The sequence below is a fragment of the Orcinus orca genome, chromosome 4 (genome assembly GCF_937001465.1).
Source record: "Orcinus orca chromosome 4, mOrcOrc1.1, whole genome shotgun sequence".
NCBI lineage: Eukaryota > Metazoa > Chordata > Mammalia > Artiodactyla > Delphinidae > Orcinus > Orcinus orca.
In genome coordinates, this window is record NC_064562.1 from 37,434,073 (window position 1) to 37,457,225 (window position 23,153).

The window sequence follows — 23,153 nt, forward strand, 5'->3', positions numbered from 1 at the left end:
AGACCCCGAGTTGAGGAGATGGAGCTGAATCTGGGGATACCGAAGCAGCTGGAGTTCACAAGACAGAGAACCCAGAAAGGAGAGCGCTGCGCAGAGGGAGAGCTCGGAAGAGGTGCAGAGTCCCCTCAGGTATTCAGCTGAGTCCTGTTCTTCGTGCCTCTGTGGAAACTCCCTGAGGACTGGGGAAAAAAACACTCAGAAAGACCAGAGGGAGCAGTACTGTCATGCAGGGCCAGGAGTAGTGCCTGTTCTTCCAGCCAGACTGGAAACCTCATAATCACAGGGTATTAGGTTTTCAGAAAGGTCTTGCATCACTTGTGGGGAATAATTAGCACTAGACCAAACATGGTATGGTCCCACCTAAGAAAGCACCTTAAAAGAAAGACCAAAAAGATCAAACTGTTTCAAGTGACTTAACTGAATCCCAGAACAAAGCTCAGTAATATAGGAATACAAAAATGTCCAGCACCCAAAGAGGTAAATTTTGCAATGTCTGGCATCCAGTCCAGAATTACCAGGCACTGCTAATTATGTGATTTAGTGGAGGTGTTAGGTAATGCTATGGTGGTAATCATTTTGCAATATATAAGTGTATCAAATCAACTCATGGTATGCAAACTTACACAATGTGACATGTTAATTATATCTCAATAAAGTGGAAAAAATGATCAGGCATGCAAAGAGGCAGGGAAATATGACATAATGAGTCAATTAAAACTGATTCAAAAATGGCATGCTAGAAATAGCAAACAAGGACATTTAAAAAAATTATTATAACTGTTTTCTATATGTTCCAAAGGTTAAAAAGACACATGGGAGATATAAAACAAACCCACTCAAACTTGCAGAAATAAAAACTACAATGTCAGATGAAAAAGGAACAGCATTGAGGCATCAGAGAAGGCAGCATTTTTGCTAAGACAGACACTTGACAGGTGGGGAGGGATGAAGAGGCACAGAGACTGGAAGGATGGCCTGGAGAGGTTCATGGACATTAGTTAAGGGAAGAGCCGTAGAGGTGGGACAGCCTCTAACTGAGAAAGCTAGAAGCAGAGGAGTCTTGAAGAGAATAGAAATCATCAGAATTGCTCCATGAGTTATGGCAAACTGAACAGGAAGCTATCTAGGCATTGAATAAAAAAAATTGCAGCAGCATTGAAAGCCTGGGAGTGGAAATTGAGAAGCCCATTCCAGATCTGATCATTTCCCAGATTGCTGTGTTATCTTTTTAATCCTGGTGCACAGCAGCCTGCCCTTACACCATTGGTCCCCCTCTCTACCCCTTCCAAAGTGAAGAATCCTCTGTCTCCAAATCCAATTCTCAGGCTTCCCCTTTTCCCACTAAATTTTCATTTCCCTCTTGTTCTAGTGCAATTATCTAACCTAAATTTTTTGCATCATTTGTGCTATTCATTTGCTAATTTATTATGTACTGCCCCGTAATATGCCACACACTATATTCTATTTTGCATTCTTATATTGTTCAGTCCTGCATGCCTTTATCCTAACCTCCCCGATGAAAATGTCATCTCCTTTTGAATAGGGACTGTGTCTTACATTCTTTTATCTCAGGAACAGTGACTTATATGTAACAGTTTTCAGTAAGGCTCTGAGACTGAGAGATTGTTTTATGCACCAGATACCTAAGATGCTGTTCCTGTCAAGTCCTTAACTTTAAACATGGCTAACAAGATTTTGAGGTTGCAGCTTAGCCTTTGCTGGCTACTTCAGTGACATTGCAACTAGTTGTTTTCATTGAGAATCTGGTATCTACAAACTGAAATCTCGAGGGTCTATCAGGGTGATCTGTTTCTATTAACACTCTAACATATTTCTCTCATGATTGAAAGTTTGTTTAAGACCTCTTAGTAATGCCTCAACCAGCTTTCCAAAATTTTGTGGAACACCGAGATATAGTTTAAGAATTGCAATCATATGTAATTTTTATCAATAATATAAATAATGTTGGGGACTACCCTGGTGGTCCAGTTGTTAAAACTGCGCTTCCCACTGCAGAGGTCACGGGTTTGATCCCTGGTAAGGGAACTAAGACCCCACATGCTGCACGGCACAGCCAGAAATGTAAATGTGTGTGTGTGTGTGTGTAATGTTAAATAAATCAATATCTAAGTTTTGAGGGCTTGAAGAAAATTATTTGAGATTAATGAGATTAATAATTGATAATGAGATTATTTATACATAATCTCATTTTGACTTACCTCATTTTGAGATAAAGAATTAAGATTTCTTCTACTTGTTTTAATAATTGTTTTTACCAGTTTACACTAGTCATCAAGAAGTTTATGGTATTTTTTCAAAATTACCTTTAGGTAGGGAGTGTGTTTTCTTGCCTATAATTTGTGTAATGAATTTTAAAGCTTTATAGTTTAGTAGATTTGTCTTGGAAACATAATCCAGAGAGTGGTGATTATAGCTTGCTTTTTTCTGCACCTCAGGGTTCCTTGGATCTCATCCAAAGTATTGAAGATGACCCCCTTCTGGACACCCAGCATCTCCCACATCACTCATTACACGCTCATTTTAGGCCCAGATTCCAGGCTCTTCCTACAGTCATCATTGCAAATCTTCTCTTGTTGATACATGTAAGTTGACTGGGAGAAAGTGATCCATCCAAAGGGGATGTTTTTCAAAAATTTATAACCTCTTCAGAGGGCAGTTTGGCTATATCTATTAACATTTAAAGTGTGCATACATTTTTACTCATATCTCTACTTCAAATAATTTATTGTAGACATATTTGCACACATGTAAGGATATCGTTTATGATACCAATGTTGTCTGTAATATGAGGAAACTACAATCTGCCACCATCCAGAAGATGCTTTATATGTCCTGTCCATATGAAGGAATGCTTATACAATATTAAGAGAAACTTAGAAGAGAAACTTGGGGTGGATGTGTACCCTTCACGGTTCATTGTTGAATGGAAAAAAATGAGGTTTACAGTGGTGTGTACAGAATGTTCCAGTTTGTACATTTTAAAAGGGTGTTGAGAGAAGTGTGTATATGGGTGATGTTGTGACTTATAAGAAATATATTTGGTCATTCAGATGATCAAAATATAGTTCTCATATGTCTTTGGTCTTCATCCATGGTTTCTGGCTCATAACTCCCAAAACCCTTGGAATTTCCTGAGTGATAAGAGCAATGGGAGCATCTTTTGTTATAATTTTTGGTCTTTTGTCCTCAGTCCCTAAAATCGCTTCAAAGTCATAAAGGTGAAATGGGTGTCTTGATATTCATAACAACCCCTTTCCACCACTGCTGTATTTATGTTGGTGAGGTGACTCTGGAAAGCACCTAAGGATGGGGGCTGTTGCCAGGGGAACCAAGCAGGAACAAAGGGTTGGAACTTTCAGTCCCACGCCCTGGCCTCTGGGGATGGGAAAGGGGCTGGAGGTTAAATCATCTACCAATGGCCAATGATTTAATCAACCAGGCCTATGTAATGAAGCCTCCATAAAGACCCAAAAGGAGGGGGTTCAGAGAGCTTCCAGGTTGGTGAGCTAGAACACTTGTTATGAACCGCTGCCAGGCCCCCAGACTCCACCAGGACAGAAGCTCCTTTGTTTGGGAACTGGCAGGAAGTATGTCTTCATCGGGCTATTGATTTGTATCTTTTAATATCCTTTGTAATAAATTGGTAATGTGGTGAGTAAACAGGTTTCCTGAGTTCTGTGAGCCAGTCTGGCAAACTAATTGAACCCAAGAAGGAGTTGATGGGAACCTCTGATTTATAGCCTGTCAGTCAGAAGTGCAGGTAACAACCTGGATTTGCAAGTGTATCTAAAGTCCAAGGAGGGGGTTGTGGGAACCTCTGGTTTGTAGCCAGTGGGTAAGAAGCACTGGTGGCAACTTGGACGTGCAGTTAGCATCTGAAGTGAGGGCAGTCTTGTGGGACTGAGCCTTCAACCCCTGGGATCTGATGCTCTCTCCAGGTAGTGTCAGAATTGAGTTGAGCTGTCTTCATCAAGACACCCATTTCACCAGTTGAGCTCCCAGTTGGTGTCAGAGATTTGCCGCCCCCCTCCGCCGTCCCCTCCCCCCCACAAACACATTGGAATTGGTACTGGAAACTTTTAACGTTTATTCCTGTATTCTGTAATAGAATATTTCCAGAAGCATTCACAGACCCTTTTTTAAATTTATTTTTTATTTTTATTTATTTATTTATTTTTTGCGGTACGCGGGCCTCTCACTGCTGCGGCCTCTCCCGTTGCGGAGCACAGGCTCCGGACGCGCAGGCTCAGCAGCCATGGCGCAGCCGTTCCGCGGCATGTAGGATCCCCCCGGACCGGGGCACGAACCCGTGTGCCCTGCATCGGCAGGCGGACTCCCAACCACTGCGCCACCAGGGAAGCCCCACAAGACCATTTTAATGCTAGTTGCACTGAGCGCCTCAATGGAAGGGACACCTAATATATTTTAATGTTTACTTTTTGTACTATTTGAATTTTTTTTATCATATGCATGTATTACTTTTTAAGTTATAAAAACAAAAAAGATACAAATAAATCTACATATGTTGACATGGAAATTTATGTATTTATTTACACCTAGGAAATAGTGTTAAGCAGAGAAATCAGTGTACTGTTGCCCCATGTTTTATATGATAAAATTACAAATGTCTGGGGATTTTTTAAAATGTGTGTTGTAACCACTAGATAAATAAATCCTGGAGATCTAATGCATAGCATAGTGATTATAGTCAACACTAATATTATAAATTTCAAAGTTGCTAGGAGACTAGATATCTTAATTGCTCTCACCACAAAAAAGAAATGGTAATTATGTGACATGATACAAGTGTTGGCTAAAGCTATGGTGGCCATCATTTTGCAATATACAAATGTTTCAAATCAACACATTGCACACCTTAAACTTATACAGTGTTATGTCAATTATATCCCTCAATAAAAGTAAATAAAGTTCAACGTCATAAAAACAAAACAAGACACATGTATGAATGGTCTTGTAGGCTTACTGGGGGCTCTGCTCCAAGTCTGTTAATTATTTCCTCATTTTGGTTACTGCAGTCTCAAACACTAGGGGCTGTAGTTGTTCTTTGCGGCAATGTGAAAGATCAAAAGAAGGCAGATTCTCACCACTCCTTGGGTGTTCATGAGGGGGTGGATGTGGTTGAGGACTGGCCCAGCTGCTGCTCCAGTGAGGTGCACCGTGGAAGACTTGTGCTCAGAACTGAGTGCATTGAGGACAGAGGTGCACCTGTTTTCCTCATGTAGATCTAGTAAGTGGCCTGATTCTGCCATGGCTTCCTGATCCCCAAATAGCAGCTGAAGCGCTTCTTTCCTTGTGCCTCTTTGTATTGATATAATTTATAAATTATATAATTATAAATTATAAAAGAGTATAACATACTCTTTATGTATGTACAGTACACACACACACCACTTAAAAAAAACTTTTTATGTTAAATTGCCTGCCTTCGATACTGTGGGATTGATTGCCCTAATTTTAGGACTAAGAAAATCTTATGTTAAAGAAGAAGAAAACCTAATGTCTTTATATACTACTTTGTATAAAATGGATCAGTTGGGTTCAATGTACAGTATGTTACAGTAGAGGGAATATGTTGACTTTTCCACTTTTACTTTATGAGGATGTGCATCTTGAGCTGCTATAGCAAATATTACTGCTCTTGACAAACCACATAAATTTTAAATAGATTTATTTAGATTGGCTGCTATTGGATGCTTGGTGATGGATGTTAATGACAGCATTTAAAATTTTCTTTGATTTTTTTAAAAATTATAGAATAATACTGCCTTATGGTTAACAAGTAAAACATTACCAGAGTAAACAAAGATATAATCTTCCCTTTTCTCTGCTTCACCCCTTCTCCCTGAGTTAATAAATGGGGTCAGTTCACTGTATCTCTTTCAGTGTCTTTTGTTAAGTTCATACAAATGTATACAAAAAGATTACCACGTTATAAAAGGATGTCCCCCATTTCCAGAAAAGAAAAGATTGGATAATACGGTATTTATTACTCAACAGCAGTGTTCCTCAAACTTGAGCATGCACCAGATACCCTGGCAGGCTTATTACACTACAGGCTGCTCGCCACATGCCCAGAGATTTTGATTTGGGGCCTGAAAATTTACATTTCTAACTGGTCTGGAGATCACACTTTGAACTACTACTTTACACCTTACTTTCTTTAATCTTAACATATCATAGGTATCCACCCAAACTAATACATAGAGCTTTAGTTAATTCTTTTTTTTTTTTTTTTTTTTTTTTGTCTGTGTTGGGTCTTTGTTGCTGCACTTGGGCTTTCTCTAGTTGTGACGAGAGCGGGGGCTACTCTTCATTGTGGTGCATGGGCTTCTCTGCAGTGGCTTCTTTTGTTGTTGAGCACGGGCTCTAGGCATGTGGGTTTCAGTAGTTGTGACACCAGGGCTCAGTAGTTGTGGCTCGTGGGCTCTAGAGCACAGGCTCAGTAGTTGTGGCACCCAGGCTTAGTTGCTCCATAGCATGTGGGATCTTCCCAGACCAGGGATTGAAACCATGTCCCCTGCATTGGCAGGAGGATTCTTAACCACTGTGCCACCAGGGAAGTTGCCTAGTTAATTCTTTTATAGCTGAATAACATTCTATTATGTGAGTGGGTATACCTTAATTTATTCAAATATTCTGCTATGGATGCATACATATACTTGGGCAATTTACAGTTTTTTTCAAATACAGAGAACACTGCAGTAAATATATGTGTCCATATATCCTAGGTACTGTGCTTTTACTTCTGAGTGATAGGGTCCTAAGGTAGGATTTCTGGGTTAAGATATTTCCAAATTATTTTTCAGCAGCACTTCCCAGACCAGTCGGCATTTTATGAGACTGTCTGTTTGCCCATATGTTGACATCAATCTTTTAAATTTTTGTCAATCTAATTGGATAGTTATTCTTGTTCTCTTAAAACTGAAGCTAGAAATAAACTTTTTTAATTCATGATTTTTATTATTTAGTTTTGAGGTGCTAAATTAACTGTTTTTACTCTTTTTAATAAAAGAGAAGTGGGCAGGAAATTGAATTTAACATTAAGTACTCATCTTTATTAGATGGGATTTGGGGTGATTTTATCTGCTTCCCAAATTTTCTGCAAATTTTTCTCCAGATTATCTGTTTAAAAAGTTTGTAAAAATGGCAAAAAAGAAAGTATTTTTAAACTCATAAAAGTAGGATACTGAAAGTCATAGGTATAAGAATATGTGCTGGGGATGGTCATTATTGTTTCTTAAATCCAAATATTGAATATTAATTCTACTGTTTTCCTTTCCACCAGATTGTGTTTGTTATTTTAGCATTTTTAACAGGTGTGCTTTGTTCTTACCCCAATCCAATTGAGGACAAGTGCCCAGGAAACTATACCAACCCATTGAAAGTTCAGACAGTCATAATCCTCGGAAAAGTTATTTTGTGGATTCTGCATTTCCTCCTTGAACGATACATCCAGTATCACCACAGCAAAGTAAGAAACCGAGGCTATAACAAGATCTACCGGTCAACAAGGCATCTTAAAAGCCTTGCGCTGATGATACACTCCACTGGTAAGCCCAGTTGTCTCACTCAGCTATTCGGCGGCTTGCTTGAGTGTAATAAATGACAGCAGAAAGAAAATGTTAAGTTTGATTTTATAATCAAATACATGCTCTCATTTTTGTGAGAGTGACGTGGCCACTAAAATTAGGATCACCTTAATGTCTTGAAGCTTTTCTTATATTTCCCTTGGAAATCTGTATTTGTTATGTAAGGGAGGAAAAATATTCCCTCTGCCCTTCTAGGTTCTTGCCTGAGATTCCACCAATAAAGGACAGATTAACAGGAGAAAAACGAATAGAAGTTTAATAACATTATACCTCCTGTATACATGGGAGAGACCCAGGAAAGCAGAGTAACTCCACAATGGCCTAAGCCACCCTCTCAAATAATATCTCCAGCTAAAGACCAAAGAAGATGGGGAGGGTTGTGGGAGGGGCGATGGTTCTGGGAGGTGACCAGGAAAAGCACAGTAAACAAGGGTAAGTTTGTTATGCTTGCCTTCTGCATTGATTAGAGTTGCTAGAGATTTAGAGTCATCCTGGTACAGAGAGGGATATAACCTTACAAATGGAGATTTCCCTTATAATTGTAAATGTCTCTTATAAAAGGTAATTCCTACTTGGTTTTCAGAGCTTCATCTGTGTCTGCCGTTTCTTAAAAATAATCAGCTTAAAATAATCCTTAAGACAAAGGAGGCATATTTTGGGGTAGCATTTTCTGTCCCCTTCATTATGAGCAAGTTACCCCTGTGTGAAATGTGGACTTTTTCCGCCTTTTGATACTAGCAGACTTACTCATCGCAAGGAGATATACAGCTGACGCTAGTTGATACTTGTAGGATGAGGGGATTGTTTTATTTTAAATGAAGCTCAGTGCTTTTCCCACAGTAAGAGAAAGACTGTTATATAATAAGATGTATTACTAAAGCAGAAAACCTGGAAAACAATTTATGAAGGCAAGGTCAGAAAGTCCATCCAGGATGCAGACAATTTAAAGGCTTAATGGAATTAAATTGAACTTCTTTAGGTATTTTTGCCTAATGTCAAGGTTTCTACCTTTTCTAAAAAGCCCTCTTTTTCAATTTGAGTCCAGAATAAATGTTTGAACATTTTGAAACCAAATTAGAAATTAATTTTTCCCCAGAAAAACAGCTCTACAGAATTTAATGTTTTTCCTGTGTTCTGGTAGTGCATTTTCTTAAAGGGCAGGCTCTGAGTTCATCTGCTCAGCGAGGCTGTCAATGGGAGCGGGAGGGCCCAGCGGTTGCAGAGAAAGAAGCGTTGTATTGGAGTGGCTGGTCTTGAAGCACCTCCAAGGGGCGGCCTTTACTGCCCCCTGAGGAAGAGTGCGGTTTCTACTTCTACTGCTGATTGCAGTACTTGTTTTTGGCCAGGAGATGTCCCTATAATCTTTGCGCCTCTGACAAAGAGAAAAGCAGAAACCTGTTTGTATACTGACCAAAATAATGTTCAGTTTCTCCACTGATGGTCTGGAAATAGTATTTTTGAGGCCCACCAAGAGATTGTCTAATCTTTGCCTTTCCTCTGACTTTCAAATTATTGCTACACATGTGACCCTTAATCACAGTCTTGTTTCTAAACAATTGGACCCTCAGTTTAATCCCTCAGGCGGCATCACTTTTAAGTTACTCATATAAGGACCCAGAAAATCCAGGAGAATTGGGGCAGGTGTTTACTTTGTTTCTATTTTCTTTAAATATTTTTTTTTCTTATTTGAAGAAAAAGAAGGTAAATCTATGAGGGTATAGAACTTCCAGCTAATCCGAAGGGTGTAACCATTCTTTTTTTTTTGCCTGTGATAGTATTACTGGGTATTGTCTGGCTTCATCCTGATGCTTGTTGTTCTCTGCAGAGAGAAAAATAAATTGATTTTACTTTAGTTTGTGGAGATGGGAGAAGGGCTTTTCTTTCCTTCCAAATAAGTTGAAAATATTTATCTGATTTATCTGTTCTCCTTCCTTAGATCGAAATACATCCTGAACTCTATCAAATGTTATTAGCTGCATAGCAAGTTGCATATTTGTTCTTTTCATTGAAGCGAAAACTTGACCCTTGGAGACATGGTGCTGGGCAGGGTGTTCTCATGATGTCCACAGTACTTATCATTCAGGGGAATGTCTTACTTCTGCAGTCTCTGCTGCCAGCCTGCAAGTTCACCCTGTGACCTGCCACACTGCTGACACAGGCCTTGCTCAGGGCATCAGAAATCCTCTGGAAACTGTGTGTTCACTTTCCCTGCAGAGGTTTTTCCCTAGTTTTTTCCTCTCCCTAAAGCTGTAAAGTTATATTTGTCTTGTACACAAAACTAATTCATAAATTGAGCTATTGGTCAACATGCTAAGACACTATGACATTTGTGAGTGTAAGGGGAGGGCGTAGGGATTTGTGCTGGACCACTGCTTTGTGTAGAGGGACTTCTGATAGGTTATTTAAACAGGGTTCTTTGGCTCACAGTCATCCCTTTGTACCAAGAAGCAGAAGGTAAATCAAATGAGCATCTCCCCAGCCTTGATCAGACTTGGATAAATATGTTAGTTTTAGGAAATTCTAAGGTAAAACATTACAGGAATGACTTCTGCCCCTAAACTTTTCTTTGACAGTCTTCAGACTGTAAGTGCAGAATGAGGTTAAAATGGTCTTCAAAAATAAATAATGGATATGCTGAGCAGGGGGGAAACAGCTCATATTTATTGTCACCCCATTTTTCAGACGAGGAGTGGAGGTGTTAGGTCATCTGTCCAAGGTCAGCAGCGTGTCCCCGGTTTTTTTCTGGATACTCGCTGCGTCCTTTACTGTGCTGCATGACCAGAAGGGGCCACCGGGTCCTCGTAGAAACTCACTCCTTGAGTTTTAAAAAAGTCCAGATTCTTACGTATTTGTGTCATGGGGCATCATTTGCTCTTAGCCGTGTTACATTTGATTTCCATCCTCTACCTTCCTTCGTCGCCGCGTAGCTGGGTGGGTGCCCGCGCCCTCGCGGTACTCCTGCGGGGGCTGCGCCGGGGGCAGCGGCGCGGGCTCCGGGACTCCGTCCAGCCCACGCACGCACGCACGCTGCGTCTCCTCCCCGCAGGCAACACGGCGCTACTCTTCCTGCTCTGCCTGCAGCACTCCTTCCCCGAGCCCAGCGCGCTGTACCTGCACCTCATTCTGGCCACCCTGGCCGTGGAGCTGGTCTGTTCCCTGACGTGCCTGCTCGTGTACACAGGTGAGAATGACAAGGAGCCTGTTCTTATAGAAAGGCCTTTCATTGCTGGTCGCATCCCCACCTGAAGCCCAGCCCATTACCTTCCTGGCGGGAAACCTTTTCTACGTGGCCGTTACCCTATTGAGCACCCATACCTCATTGCTGACCACATCCAGACTTCTGTAATTTCAAACCACCAGGAACATACCGGTGAGTCGCATTTCTAAAGTTGTGTCATCAATAAATTCTTATCAACTAGAATGAAGGCTTTCCATTAAAAAAAAAGAAAATGAAAAAATAAGATCTACAAACTTTTGCATCCTCAAAAGCAACTGAGATGTAACTCTGGCTTTAAATTAAAATATAGCTAAATATAGGACTTCCCTGGCTGTCCAGTGGTTAAGACTCTGTGCTTCCACTAAAGGGGGCATGGGTTCAGTCCGTGGTAGGGGTAAGATCCCACATGCTGTGCGGCAAAATAAAAGTAAAATAAAATAAGTAAATAAGTTAATACATGCAAAACTGCATTTAGCCCAAACTTGATTTTGATAAACCATTTAAGAACCCACTTCTTTCTAAATTTAGAACTGTCTGAGGATTGTTCTGTCTGGCTGTCTCTCAAAACTCTCAGTGGTAAAATTAAATAAGCTTCAAACATGTTAACATGAAAAATAGATGGAAGGATACCTGAAGAGAAAAAACTCCATGCCCGGAAGAAACAAGATTTCATTCCTGCTGCAGTACTGACATGCACTAAAACCTGTAATAGCAGCTAATTTGGTGGCATTGAGCAACAGTTGTTTTGTGACAATAAAATACCTTATCTGTCCATTTTGAAAGAGATAATTTCTTCAGTTATGAAGGAAAAGTCACATGGGCCAAAGCTTGTGTTTCATTTTACTGTTTTGTACCTCTTCTTAAGCCTTCTAGGGCAAATGTTGACTTTGTTCAGTGTATCGCAAAAAATTTAAGGTTGATTCCCTGATACATGCATTTTTCTCGCTTCTCTATATTAAAAAGATTTAAAAGATTCCTAGTTTTGGTAATGCTGATAGGAACTCTTCATGATATGATTCTTTGATATACTAATTCTAATCTAAATTTGACTAATTTGTCTGCAGTAAAGTAGTTAATCTCTAAAAGTCAAGATAGACTCTTCTCATTGGGCACCTGACTGCCCCTGTAGGAAAAAACTAGGGAAATAAAACTTAAAAGCTTTGTGGTGATTTGATTAGCTTTCCATTTGTTTAAAAATAAGCAACGGGGCTTCCCTGGTGACGCAGTGGTTGAGAGTCCATCTGCCGATGCAGGGGACATGGGTTCGTGCCCCAGTCCGGGAAGATCCCACATGCCGTGGAGCGCCTGGGCCCGTGAGCCATGGCCGCTGAGCCTGCGCGTCCGGAGCCTGTGCTCCACAACAGGAGAGGCCACAACAAGTGAGAGGCCCGCGTACCGCAAAAAAATAAAATAAATAAATAAGCAAGGATTCAAAAAATGCCACTCAGTTACCAGCCTTCCAGTAGCCCTGATGTTTGGGCTTCAGCTCAGGAGGAAAGGACTGTAAGGGGCAGCAGGCCCATGTCCAATGTCCTGCGGTTTAGTGAGAGCTCTTCTTGGCTTATTGTGGTGGAAAGGAAGAGTGGAAGATTCTCATTTCATGTAGATTGCACTGGTGTTATTGCCTGGCCTGTGATCTGATATATGCTGACTGCATGGAATTTAATTTATTTTAAAATTAACCACAAACACCAGAAACTATCACAACATTGTAAATCAACTGTACTTCAATTAAAAAAGAAAAAAGGAACACCTTCAGGAAAAAAAAACCCACAAAGATGAGTCTGAAAGATGGACATTTTTCTGTTGTTGAGCTATTGTCTTTTATTTCTGCCTCTTAACTTTTACTTTAATATCCTGTAACTGTTATTTCTTTTTGCCCAGTTCAAGAAACTTAAACTTGTTCCAAGTTTCTTCATTTATCTTGGAGTTATTATATGGAAGACATCATTATAAGGAAATGCCATATGAACGTAACTCCAATTTATAGGCAAGCCTCATGAGACAGTCGAGTCTCAGCCTTCATCTCCTGAGTGGCACTGGACACAGTGGCTCGCTCCCTCCTTGAGATGCGTTCTTTACTTGTCCTGGGAAGCTGGTTTCCTGGCATCCCGCCTGGCCCCCTGATGGCCCCATCTTCTCTTTTGTTGAGCTCTCCCGGCCTGCGTGGTGGAGCCCAGCACTCAGTCCCTGTCTGCCCTTGGGTGGGCGCGCTGTTCTCGTGCTATCGGAAGCCAAGGGGCTATTCATATCTTTTTTTTTTGAAGTATAGTTGATTTACAGTGTTGTACTAGTTTCAGGTGTACAGAAAAATGATTCAGATGTATATATTCTTTTTTAGATTCTTGTCCACTATAAGTTATTACAAGATATTGAATATAGTTCCCTGTGCTATACAGTAGGTCCTTGTTGTTTGTCTATTTTATATACGGTAGTGTATATCTGTTAATCCCAAACTCCTAATTTATCCCTCCCTGCACACCCCGTTTCCCCTTTGGAAACCATAGTTTGTTTTCTGTGTCTGTGAGTTTATTTCTGTTTTGTAAGTAAGTTCATTTGTATCATATTTTAGATTCCACATATAAGTGATAATCATATGCTATTTGTCTTGCTCTGTCTTATTTCATGTAGTATGATAATCTCTGGGTCCATCCATGTTGCTATAAATGGCATTATTTCATTCTTTTTCATGGCTGAGTAATATTCCATTATATATATATGTGTCACGTCTTCTATATCCATTCATCTGTCAGTGGACATTTAGGTTGCTTCCATGTCTTGGCTATTGTAAAAAGTGCTGCAATGAACCTTGAGGTGCATGTATCCTTTTTTTCTTTAAACAGCTTTATTTATTTTTGGCTGCATTGGGTTTTCATTGCTGCGTGCGGGCTTTCTCTAGTTGTGGCGAGCGGGGGCTGTTTTTCATTGCATTGCGAGGACTTCTCATTGTGGTGACTTATTCTGTTGTTGTGGAGCACAGGCTCTACATGCACAGGCTTCAGTAGTTGTGGCACGTGGGCTCAGTAGTTGTGGCTCGGGGGCTCTAGAGCACAGGCTCAGTAGTTGTGACGCATGGGCTTAGTTGCTCCGCTGCATGTGGGATCTTCCCAGACAAGGGCGGGAACCCGTGTCCCCTGCATTGGCAGGCAGATTCTTTTTTTTTTTTTATCATCTTTATTGGGGTATAATTGCTTTACAATGGTGTGTTAGTTTCTGCTTTATAACAAAGTGAATCAGTTATACATATACATATGTTCCCATATCTCTTCCCTTTGCATCTCCCTCCCTCCCACCCTCCCTATCCCACCCCTCCAGGTGGTCACAAAGCACCAAGCCGATATCCCTGAGCCATGCAGCTGCTTCCCACTAGCTATCTACCTTACGTTTGGTAGTGTATATATGTCCATGCATCTCTCTCGCCCTGTCACAGCTCACCCTTCCCCATCCCCATATCCTCAAGTCCGTTCTCCAGTAGGTCTGTGTCTTTATTTCTGTCTTACCCCTAGGTTCTTCATGACATTTTTTTCCCTTAAATTCCATATATATGTGTTAGCATACGGTATTTGTCTTTCTCTTTCTGACTTACTTCACTCTGTTTGACAGACTCTAGGTCCATCCCCCTCATTACAAATAGCTCAATTTCGTTTCTTTTTATGGCTGAGTAATATTCCGTTGTGTATATGTGCCACGTCTTCTTTATCCATTCATCCGATGATGGGCACTTAGGTTGTTTCCATTTCCTGGCTATTGTAAATAGAGCTGCAATGAACATTTTGGTACATGACTCTTTTTGAATTTTGGTTTTCTCAGGGTATATGCCCAGTAGTGGGATTGCTGGGTCATATGGTAGTTCTATTTGTAGTTTTTTAAGGAACCTCCATACTGTTCTCCATAGTGGCTATACCAATTCACATTCCCACGAGCAGTGCAAGAGTGTTCCCTTTTCTCCACACCCTCTCCAGCATTTATTGTTTCTAGATTTTTTGATGATGGCCATACTGACTGGTGTGAGATGATATCTCATTGTAGTTTTGATTTGCATTTCTCTAATGATTAATGATGTTGAGCATTCTTTCATGTGTTTGTTGGCAGTCTGTATATCTTCTTTGGATAAATGTCTATTTAGGTCTTCTGCCCATTTTTGGATTGGGTTGTTTGTTTTTTTGTTATTGAGCTGCATGAGCTGCTTGTAAATTTTGGAAATTAATCCTTTGTCAGTTGCTTCATTTGCAAATATTTTCTCCCATTCTGAGGGTTGTCTTTTGGTTTTGTTTATGGTTTCCTTTGCTGTGCAAAAGTTTGAAGTTTCATTAGGTCCCATTTGTTTATTTTTGGTTTTATTTCCATTTCTGTAGGAGGTGGGTCAAAAAGGATCTTGCTGTGATTTATGTCATAGAGTGTTTTGCCTATGTTTTTCTCTAAGAGTTTGATAGTTTCTGGCCTTACATTTAGGTCTTTAATCCATTTTTAGCTTATTTTTCTGTATGGTGTTAGGGAGTGATCTAATCTCATACTTTTACATGTACCTGTCCAGTTTTCCCAGCACCACTTATTGAAGAGGCTGTCCTTTCTCCACTGTACATTCCTGCCACCTTTATCCAAGATAAGGTGTCCATATGTGCGTGGGTTTATCTCTGGGCTTTCTATCCTGTTCCATTGATCTATCTTTCTGTTTTTGTGCCAGTACCATACTGTCTTGATTACTGTGGCTTTGTAGTATAGTCTGAAGTCAGGGAGCCTGATTCCTCCAGCTCCGTTTTTTGTTCTCAAGATTGCTTTGGCTATTCGGGGTCTTTTGTGTTTCCATACAAATTGTGAAATTTTTTGTTCTAGTTCTGTGAAAAATGCCAGTGGTAGTTTGATAGGGATTGCATTGAATCTGTAGATTGCTTTGGGTAGTAGAGTCATTTTCACAATGTTGATTCTTCCAATCCAAGAACATGGTATATCTCTCCATCTATTTGTATCATCTTTAATTTCTTTCATCAGTGTCTTATAATTTTCTGCATACAGGTCGTTTGTCTCTTTAGGTAGGTTTATTCTTAGATATTTTATTCTTTTATTCTTTGCAATGGTAAATGGGAGTGTTTTCGTGATTTCACTTTCAGATTTTTCATCATTAGTATATAGGAATGCCAGAGATTGCTGTGCATTAATTTTGTATCCTGCTACTTTACCAAATTCATTGATTAGCTCTAGTAGTTTTCTGGTAGCATCTTTAGGATTCTCTATGTATAGTATCATGTCATCTGCAAACAGTGACAGCTTTACTTCTTCTTTTCCTTTTGGATTCCTTTTATTTCCTTTTCTTCTCTGATTGCTGTGGCTAAAACTTCCAGAACTATGTTGAATAAGAGTGGTGAGAGTGGGCAACCTTGTCTTGTTCCTGATCTTAGTGGAAATGCTTTCAGTTTTTCACCATTGAGGATGATGTTCGCTGTGGGCTTGTCATATATGGCCTTTATTATGTTGAGGAAAGTTCCCTCTATGCCTACTTTCTGCAGGGTTTTTATCATAAATGAGTGTTGAATTTTGTCAAAAGCTTTCTCTGCATCTATTGAGATGATCATACGGTTTTTCTCCTTCAATTTGTTAATATGGTTTATCACATTGATAGATTTGCATATGTTGAAGAATCCTTGCATTCCTGGAATAAACCCCACTGGATCATGGTGTATGATCCTTTTAATGTGCTGTTGGATTCTGTTTGCTAGTATTTTGTTGAGGATTTTTGCGTCTATGTTCATCAGTGATATTGACCTGTAGTTTTCTTTCTTTGTGACATCCTTGTCTGGTTTTGGTATCAAGGTGATGGTGGCCTCGTAGAAGGAATTTGGGAGTGTTCCTCCCTCTGCTATATTTTGGAAGAGTTTGAGAAGGATAGGTGTTAGCTCTTCTCTAAATGTTTGATAGAATTCGCCTGTGAAGCCATCTGGTCCTGGGCTTTTGTTTGTTTGGAAGATTTTTAATCACAGTTTCAATTTCAGTGCTTGTGATTGGTCTGTTCATATTTTCTATTTCTTCCTGATTCAGTCTTGACAGGTTGTGCATTTCTAAGAATTTGTGCATTTCTTCCAGATTGTCCGTTTTATTGGCATAGAGTTGCTTGTAGTAATCTCTCATGATCTTTTTTATTTCTGCAGTGTCAGTTGTTACTTCTCCTTTTTCATTTCTAATTCTATTGATTGAGTCTTCTCCCTTTTTTTCTTGATGAGTCTGGCTAGTGGTTTATCTATTTTGTTTATCTTCTCAAAGAACCAGCTTTTAGTTTTATTGATCTTTGCTATTGTTTCCTTCTGCTAACTTTGGGGGTTTTTTTGTTCTTCTTTCTCTAATTGCTTGAGGTGCAAGGTTAGGTTGTTTATTCTAGATGTTTCCTGTTTCTTAAGATAGGATTGTATTGCTATAAACTTCCCCCTTAGAACTGGTTTTGCTGCATCCCACAAGTTTTGGGTCGTTGTGTCTCCATTGTCATTTGTTTCTAGGTATTTTTTGATTTCCTCTTTGATTTCTTCAGTGATCACTCATTATTAAGTAGTGTATCGTTTAGCCTCCATGTGTTTGTATTTTTTACAGATCTTTTCCTGTAATTGATATCTCGTCTCATGGCATTGTGGTCAGAAAAGATACTTGATACAATTTCAATTTTCTTAAATTTACCAAGGCTTGATTTGTGACCTAAGATATGATCAATCCTGGAGAATGTTCCACGAGCACCTGAGAAAAATGTGTATTCTGTTGTTTTTGGATGGAGTGTCCTATAAATATCCTTTAAGTCCATCTTGTTTAATGTATCATTTAAAGCTTGTGTTTCCTTATTTATTTTCATTTTGGATGATCTGTCCATTGGTGAAAGTGGGGTGTTAAAGTCCCCTACTATGAATGTGTTACTGTCGATTTCCCCTTTTATGGCTGTTAGTATTTGCCTTATGTATTGAGGTGCTCCTATGTTGGGTGCATAAATATTTACAATTGTTATATCTTCTTCTTGGATCGATACCTTGATCATTATGTAGTGTCCTTCTTTGTCTCTTCTAATAGTCTTTATTTTAAAGTCTATTTTGTCTGATACGAGAATTGCTACTCCAGCTTTCCTTTGGTTTCCATTTGCATGGAATACCTTTTTCCATCCCCTTACTTTCAGTCTGTATGTGTCTCTAGGTCTGAAGTGGGTCTCTTGTAGACAGCAAATATATGCATCTTGTTTTTGTATCCATTCAGTTTTTTGGTGGGAGCATTTAGTCCATTTACATTTAAGGTAATTATCGATATGTATGTTCCTATTCCCATTTTCTAAATTGTTTTGGGTTCGTTAATATAGGTCTTTTCCTTCTCTTGTGTTTCTTGTCTAGAGAAGTTCCTTTAGCATTTGTTGTAAAGCTGGTTTGGTGGTGCTGAACTCTCTCAGCTTTTGCTTGTCTGTAAAGGTTTTAATTTCTCCATCAAATCTGAATGAGATCCTTGCTGGGTAGAGTAGTCTTGGTTGCAGGTTTTTCTCCTTCATCACCTTCAGTATGTCCTGCCACTCCCTTCTGGCTTGCAGAGTTTCTGCTGAGAGATCAGCTGTTAACCTTATGGGGATTCCCTTGTGTGTTATTTGTTGTTTTTCCCTTGCTGCTTTTAATATGCTTTCTTTGTATTTAATTTTTGACAGTTTGATTAATATGTGTCTTGGCGTATTTCTCCTTGGATTTATCCTGTATGGGACTCTCTGTGCTTCCTGGACTTGATTAACTATTTCATTTCCCATATTAGGGAAGTTTTCAACTATAATCTCTTCAAATATTTTCTCAGTCCCTTTCTTTTTCTCTTCTTCTTCTGGAACCCCTATAATTCGAATGTTGGTGGGTTTAATGTTGTCCCAGAGGTCTCTGAGACTGTCCTCAGTTCTTTTCATTCTTTTTTCTTTATTCTGCTCTGCAGTAGTTATTTCCACTATTTTATCTTCCAGGTCACTTATCCGTTCTTCTGCCTCAGTTTTTCTGCCATTGATCCCATCTAGAGTATTTTTAATTTCATTTATTGTGTTGTTCATCGTTGCTTGTTTCATCTTTATTTCTTCTAGGTCCTTGTTAAATGTTTCTTGCATTTTGTCCATTCTATTTCCAAGATTTTTGATCATCTTTACTATCATTATTCTGAATTCTTTTTCAGGTAGACTGCCTATTTCCTCTTCATTTGTTAGGTCTGGTGCATTTTTATCTTGCTCCTTTATCTGCTGTGTGTTTTTCTGTCTTCTCATTTTGCTTATCTTACTGTGTTTGGGGTCTCCTTTTTGCAGGCTGCAGGTTCGTAGTTCCCGTTGTTTTTGATGTCTGTCTCCAGTGGCTAAGGTTGGTTCAGTGGGTTGTGTAGGCTTCCTGGTGGAGGGGACTAGTGCCTGTGTTGTGGTGGATGAGGCTGGATCTTGTCTCTCTAGTGGGCAGGTCCACGTCTGGTGGTGTGTTTTGGGGTGTCTGTGGCCTTATTATGATTTTAGGCAGCCTCTCTGCTAATGGGTGGGGTTGTGTTCCTGTTTTGCTAGTTGTTTGGCATAGGTTGTCCAGCACTGTAGCTTGCTGGTCGTTGAGTGAAGCTGGGTGCTGGTGTTAAGATGGAGGTCTCTGGGAGATTTTCGCCGTTTGATATTATGTGGAGCTGGGAGGTCTCTTGTTGACCAGTGTCCTGAAGTTGGCTCTCCCACCTCAGAGGCAGAGCCCTGACTCCTGGCTGGAGCACCAGGAGCCTTTCATCCACACGGCTCTGAATAAAAGGGAGAAAAAGTAGAGAGAATTAGTAGAAGTAGGAAGAAAGAAAGGAGAGAAGGAAGGAAGGAAGAAAGAAAGAAAGAAGAAGGCAAGAAGGAAAGAAAGGAGGGAGGGAGGGAGGAGGGAAGGAAGGAAAAAAGAAAGAAGATACAGTAAAATAAAATAAAGTAAAATATAATAAAGTTATTGAATTAAAAAATAATTATTTAGAAAAAAAGGATGGATAAAACCTTAGGACAAATGGTGGAAGCAAAGCTATACAGACAAAATCTCACACAGAAGCATACACATACACCCTCACAAAAAGAGGTAAGGGGGAAAAAACCATAAATCTTGCTCTCAAAGTCCACCTCCTCAATTTGGGATGATTTGTTGTCTAAGGGAGGGAGAGAGGGAGGGAGGGAGGGAGGAAGGAAGGAAGGAAGGAAGGAAGGAAGGAAAAGTATAATAAAGTTATTAAAATTAAAATTAATTATTAAGAAAAAAATTTTTAAAAAAAAACAATGGACGGATAGAACCCTAGGACAAATGGTGGAAGCAAAGCTGTACAGACAAGATCTCACACAGAAGCATACACATACACATTCACAAAAAGAGGAAAAGGGGAAAAAATCATAGATCTTGCTCTCAAAGTCCACCTCCTCAATTTGGGATGATTCGTTGTCTATTCATGTATTCCACAGACGCAGGGTACATCAAGTTGATTGTGGAGCTTTAATCCGCTGCTTCTGAGGCTGCTGGGGGAGATTTCCCTTTCTCTTCTTTGTTCTCACAGCTTACAGGGGCTCAGCTTTGGATTTGGCCCTGCCTCTGCGTGTAGGTCGCTGGAGGGCGTCTGTTTTTTGCTCAGACAGGACGGGGTTAAAGGAGCCGCTGATTCGGGGGCTCTGGCACACTCAGGCCGGGGGGAAGCGAGGGGCACTGCGTGCGGGGCGGGCCTGCGGCCGGCAGAGCCCAGCGTGACGTTGCACCAGCCTGAGGCGCGCCGTGCGTTCTCCCGGGGAAGTTGTCCCTGGTTCCCGGGACCCTGGCAGTGGCGGGCTGCATAGGCTCCCTGGCAGAGGGGTGTGGATAGTGACCTGTGCTCGCACACAGGCCCCTTGGTGCTGGCAGCAGCAGCCTTAGCGTCTCCCGCCCGTCTCTGGGATCCGCGCTTTTAGCTGCGGCTCGCGCCCATCCTTGGGGTCCACGCTTTTAGCCGCGGCTCGCGGGCAGGCAGATACTTAACCACTGTGCCACCAGGGAAGTCCCCTGCATGTAACCTTTTGAACCATGTTTTTCCTCTGGATATATGCCCAGGAGTGGGATTGCTGGATCATATGGTAAATCTGCTTTTAGTTTTTTAACAAACCTCCATACTGTTCTCCATAGTGGCTGTACCAATTTACATTCCCATCAACAGTGCAGGAGGGTTCCCTTTTCTCCCCACCCCCTCCAGCATTTATTATTTGTAGACTTTTTATTTTATTTTATTTGTAGACTTTTTTTTTTGTAGACCTTTTTTTTTTTTTTTTTTTTTTTTTTGCGGTACGCAGGCCTCTCACTGTTGTGGCCTCTCGCATTGCAGAGCACAGGCTCCAGACGTGCAGGCTCAGTGGCCATGGCTCACGGGCCTAGCCGCTCTGCGGCATGTGGGATCTTCCCAGACCGGGGCACAAACCCATGTCCCCTGCATCGGCAGGCGAACTCTCAACCACTGCGCCACCAGGGAAGCCCTTTTTTGTAGACTTTTGATGATGGCCATTCTGACTGGTGTGAGGTGATACCTCATTGTAGTTTTGATTTGCATTTCTCTGATTAGCCCTGTTGTGCATCTTTTCATGTGTCTGTTGATCATCTTGATGTCTTCTTGGAGAAATGTCTGTGTAGGAGTTTTGCCGAATTTTTGATTGTGTTGTTTGTTTGTTTTTTTGATATTGAGCTATATGAGCTGTTTGTATATTTTGGAAATTAATCCCTTGTTGGTCTTGTGGTTTGGAAATATTTTCTCCCATTCTGTAGGTTTTGTTTTTGTGTTGTTTATGGTTTCCTTTGCTGTGCAAAAGCTTTTAAGTTTCATTAGGTCCCATTTGTTTATTTTTGCTTATATTTCCATTACTGTAGGATATGGATCCAAAAAAAATTGTTGCAATTTGTGTCAGAGTGTTCTGCCTATGTTTTCCTCTAGCAGTTTTATAGTCTCCAGCCTTACATTTAGGTGTTTAATCCATTTTGAGTTTATTTTTGTATATGGTGTTGGAGAATGTTCTAATTTCAGTTTTTACATGTAGCTGTCCAGTTTTCCCAGCAATGCTTATTGAAGAGATTCTTTTCTCCATTGTATATTCTTGCTTCCCTTGTCATGGATTAATTGACCATAAGTGTGTGGGTTTATTTCTGTGTCCTCTGTTCTGTTTCTGTGTGTTGATCTGTGTGTGTCTGTTTTTGTGTGAGGGGCTTCTCATTTCTAACTCTCTTGGCCACCACCTAAAAATCAAGGGCTTCTTGTTACATTCCCTCACTGGTTCTTTCGGCATCTCACTGCCCGCTTCCTTCTGGTCCTTTCTGATTGAACCCTCTGCATGTCTCCTAACCTTCTCACATTTCTCTTTAACCTCTTTGTTTAATCTTCTCCAGCCTTATTCTCATCTGAGAGTCACATCAGAATCATCTGTGGGTCCTGGGAGTTCCATGACACGTTGAACATATGACTCAGCACATGCACTTCTGGGTCCATGTGTACTTTTACACAGATGTTCCAAATGGCATTATTTATAGCAGCCAGAAGTGGAAACAACCTAAATGGTGTTAGGATAAAGTGAGGACTAGACCAACAGAAGGTGTTCTACCCATACAGAGGATAGTGTTCAGCCACAAAAAGGAAGGAATAGTGGAATGAAGCACTGACACTTACAGTATGGATGAACCTTGAAAGCATTATGCTGAGAGAAAAAAAAGCCAGACGTAAATATTGTATGATTCTGTGTACTTGGAATGCCCAGAGCAGGCACATCTATAGAGAAGGAGAACACATTAGTGGTTGCCTAGTCCTGGAGGTGGGGGTACCTAGAGAGTGACTGCTCATGGATCCCAGGCTTCTTTTTGGGGTGACAAGATGTTCTAAAATTGATTGTGGAGACGGTTGCACAACTGTTTGAATGTACCGAACCATTGAATTGTACACTTTGAAGGAATTGCATTGTATGTGAATTATATCTCAAGGGTTGTCACAAGAAAGGAAAGAGTCATATGTGGAGTCTTTAAAAATTGTGCTGGGACCTAACCCACCTCCCCTTCCCCTTCCCACATGTTGAATACTTGACCCATTTGGAGCTGCACGAACAATTCTCAAGGCCAGTCTCATTGGACAGTCACTGCCATCACTGAGGCCTGGCTCAGCCCTTTCTCTTGGCCCCTTGTCACCATCTGTGGTGGGAGTGCTCATTCCAGCCGTGTCCCAGGGTTATTACGCAGGTGGGTCAGGGCCCCCGGACAGTGGCTCTTACTCAGACATGCAGATTGTTCAGCTCAGTCTGTAGCCAAACCTGCGAGGTTGGGAACAACAGCCTTGTTGTGTCT

General features: G+C 40.6%; 1 protein-coding gene and 1 long non-coding RNA gene across 12 annotated transcripts in view; one reads left to right on the forward strand and one right to left on the reverse strand.

Annotated features, from left to right (window-relative positions):
• LOC125964228 (uncharacterized) overlaps nt 1-20,337 on the reverse strand; it is a 273,001-nt gene extending 252,664 nt beyond the window's left edge. Inside the window, exons 1-2 of the long non-coding RNA XR_007477007.1 lie at nt 20,114-20,337; nt 19,567-19,825 (exon numbers count right to left, since the gene is read on the reverse strand). This is a non-coding gene — a long non-coding RNA (uncharacterized LOC125964228). The remainder of the gene's footprint in view (nt 1-19,566; nt 19,826-20,113) is intronic.
• TMEM192 (transmembrane protein 192) overlaps nt 1-23,153 on the forward strand; it is a 29,764-nt gene that overhangs the window by 4,453 nt on the left and 2,158 nt on the right. For 4 of the 11 annotated variants that reach the window (XM_012538304.3, XM_033413370.2, XM_033413367.2 and 1 more), the window contains 3 exons: nt 2,457-2,603; nt 7,328-7,592; nt 10,678-10,812. In XM_012538304.3, the coding sequence (XP_012393758.1) occupies nt 2,457-2,603; nt 7,328-7,592; nt 10,678-10,812 (547 nt within the window). Of the gene's footprint in view, nt 1-2,456; nt 2,604-7,327; nt 7,593-7,826; nt 9,938-10,677; nt 10,813-23,153 lie in introns of those variants that run through there. The other 7 variants (XM_049709119.1, XM_033413372.2, XM_033413373.2 and 4 more) reach the window with 7 other exon arrangements.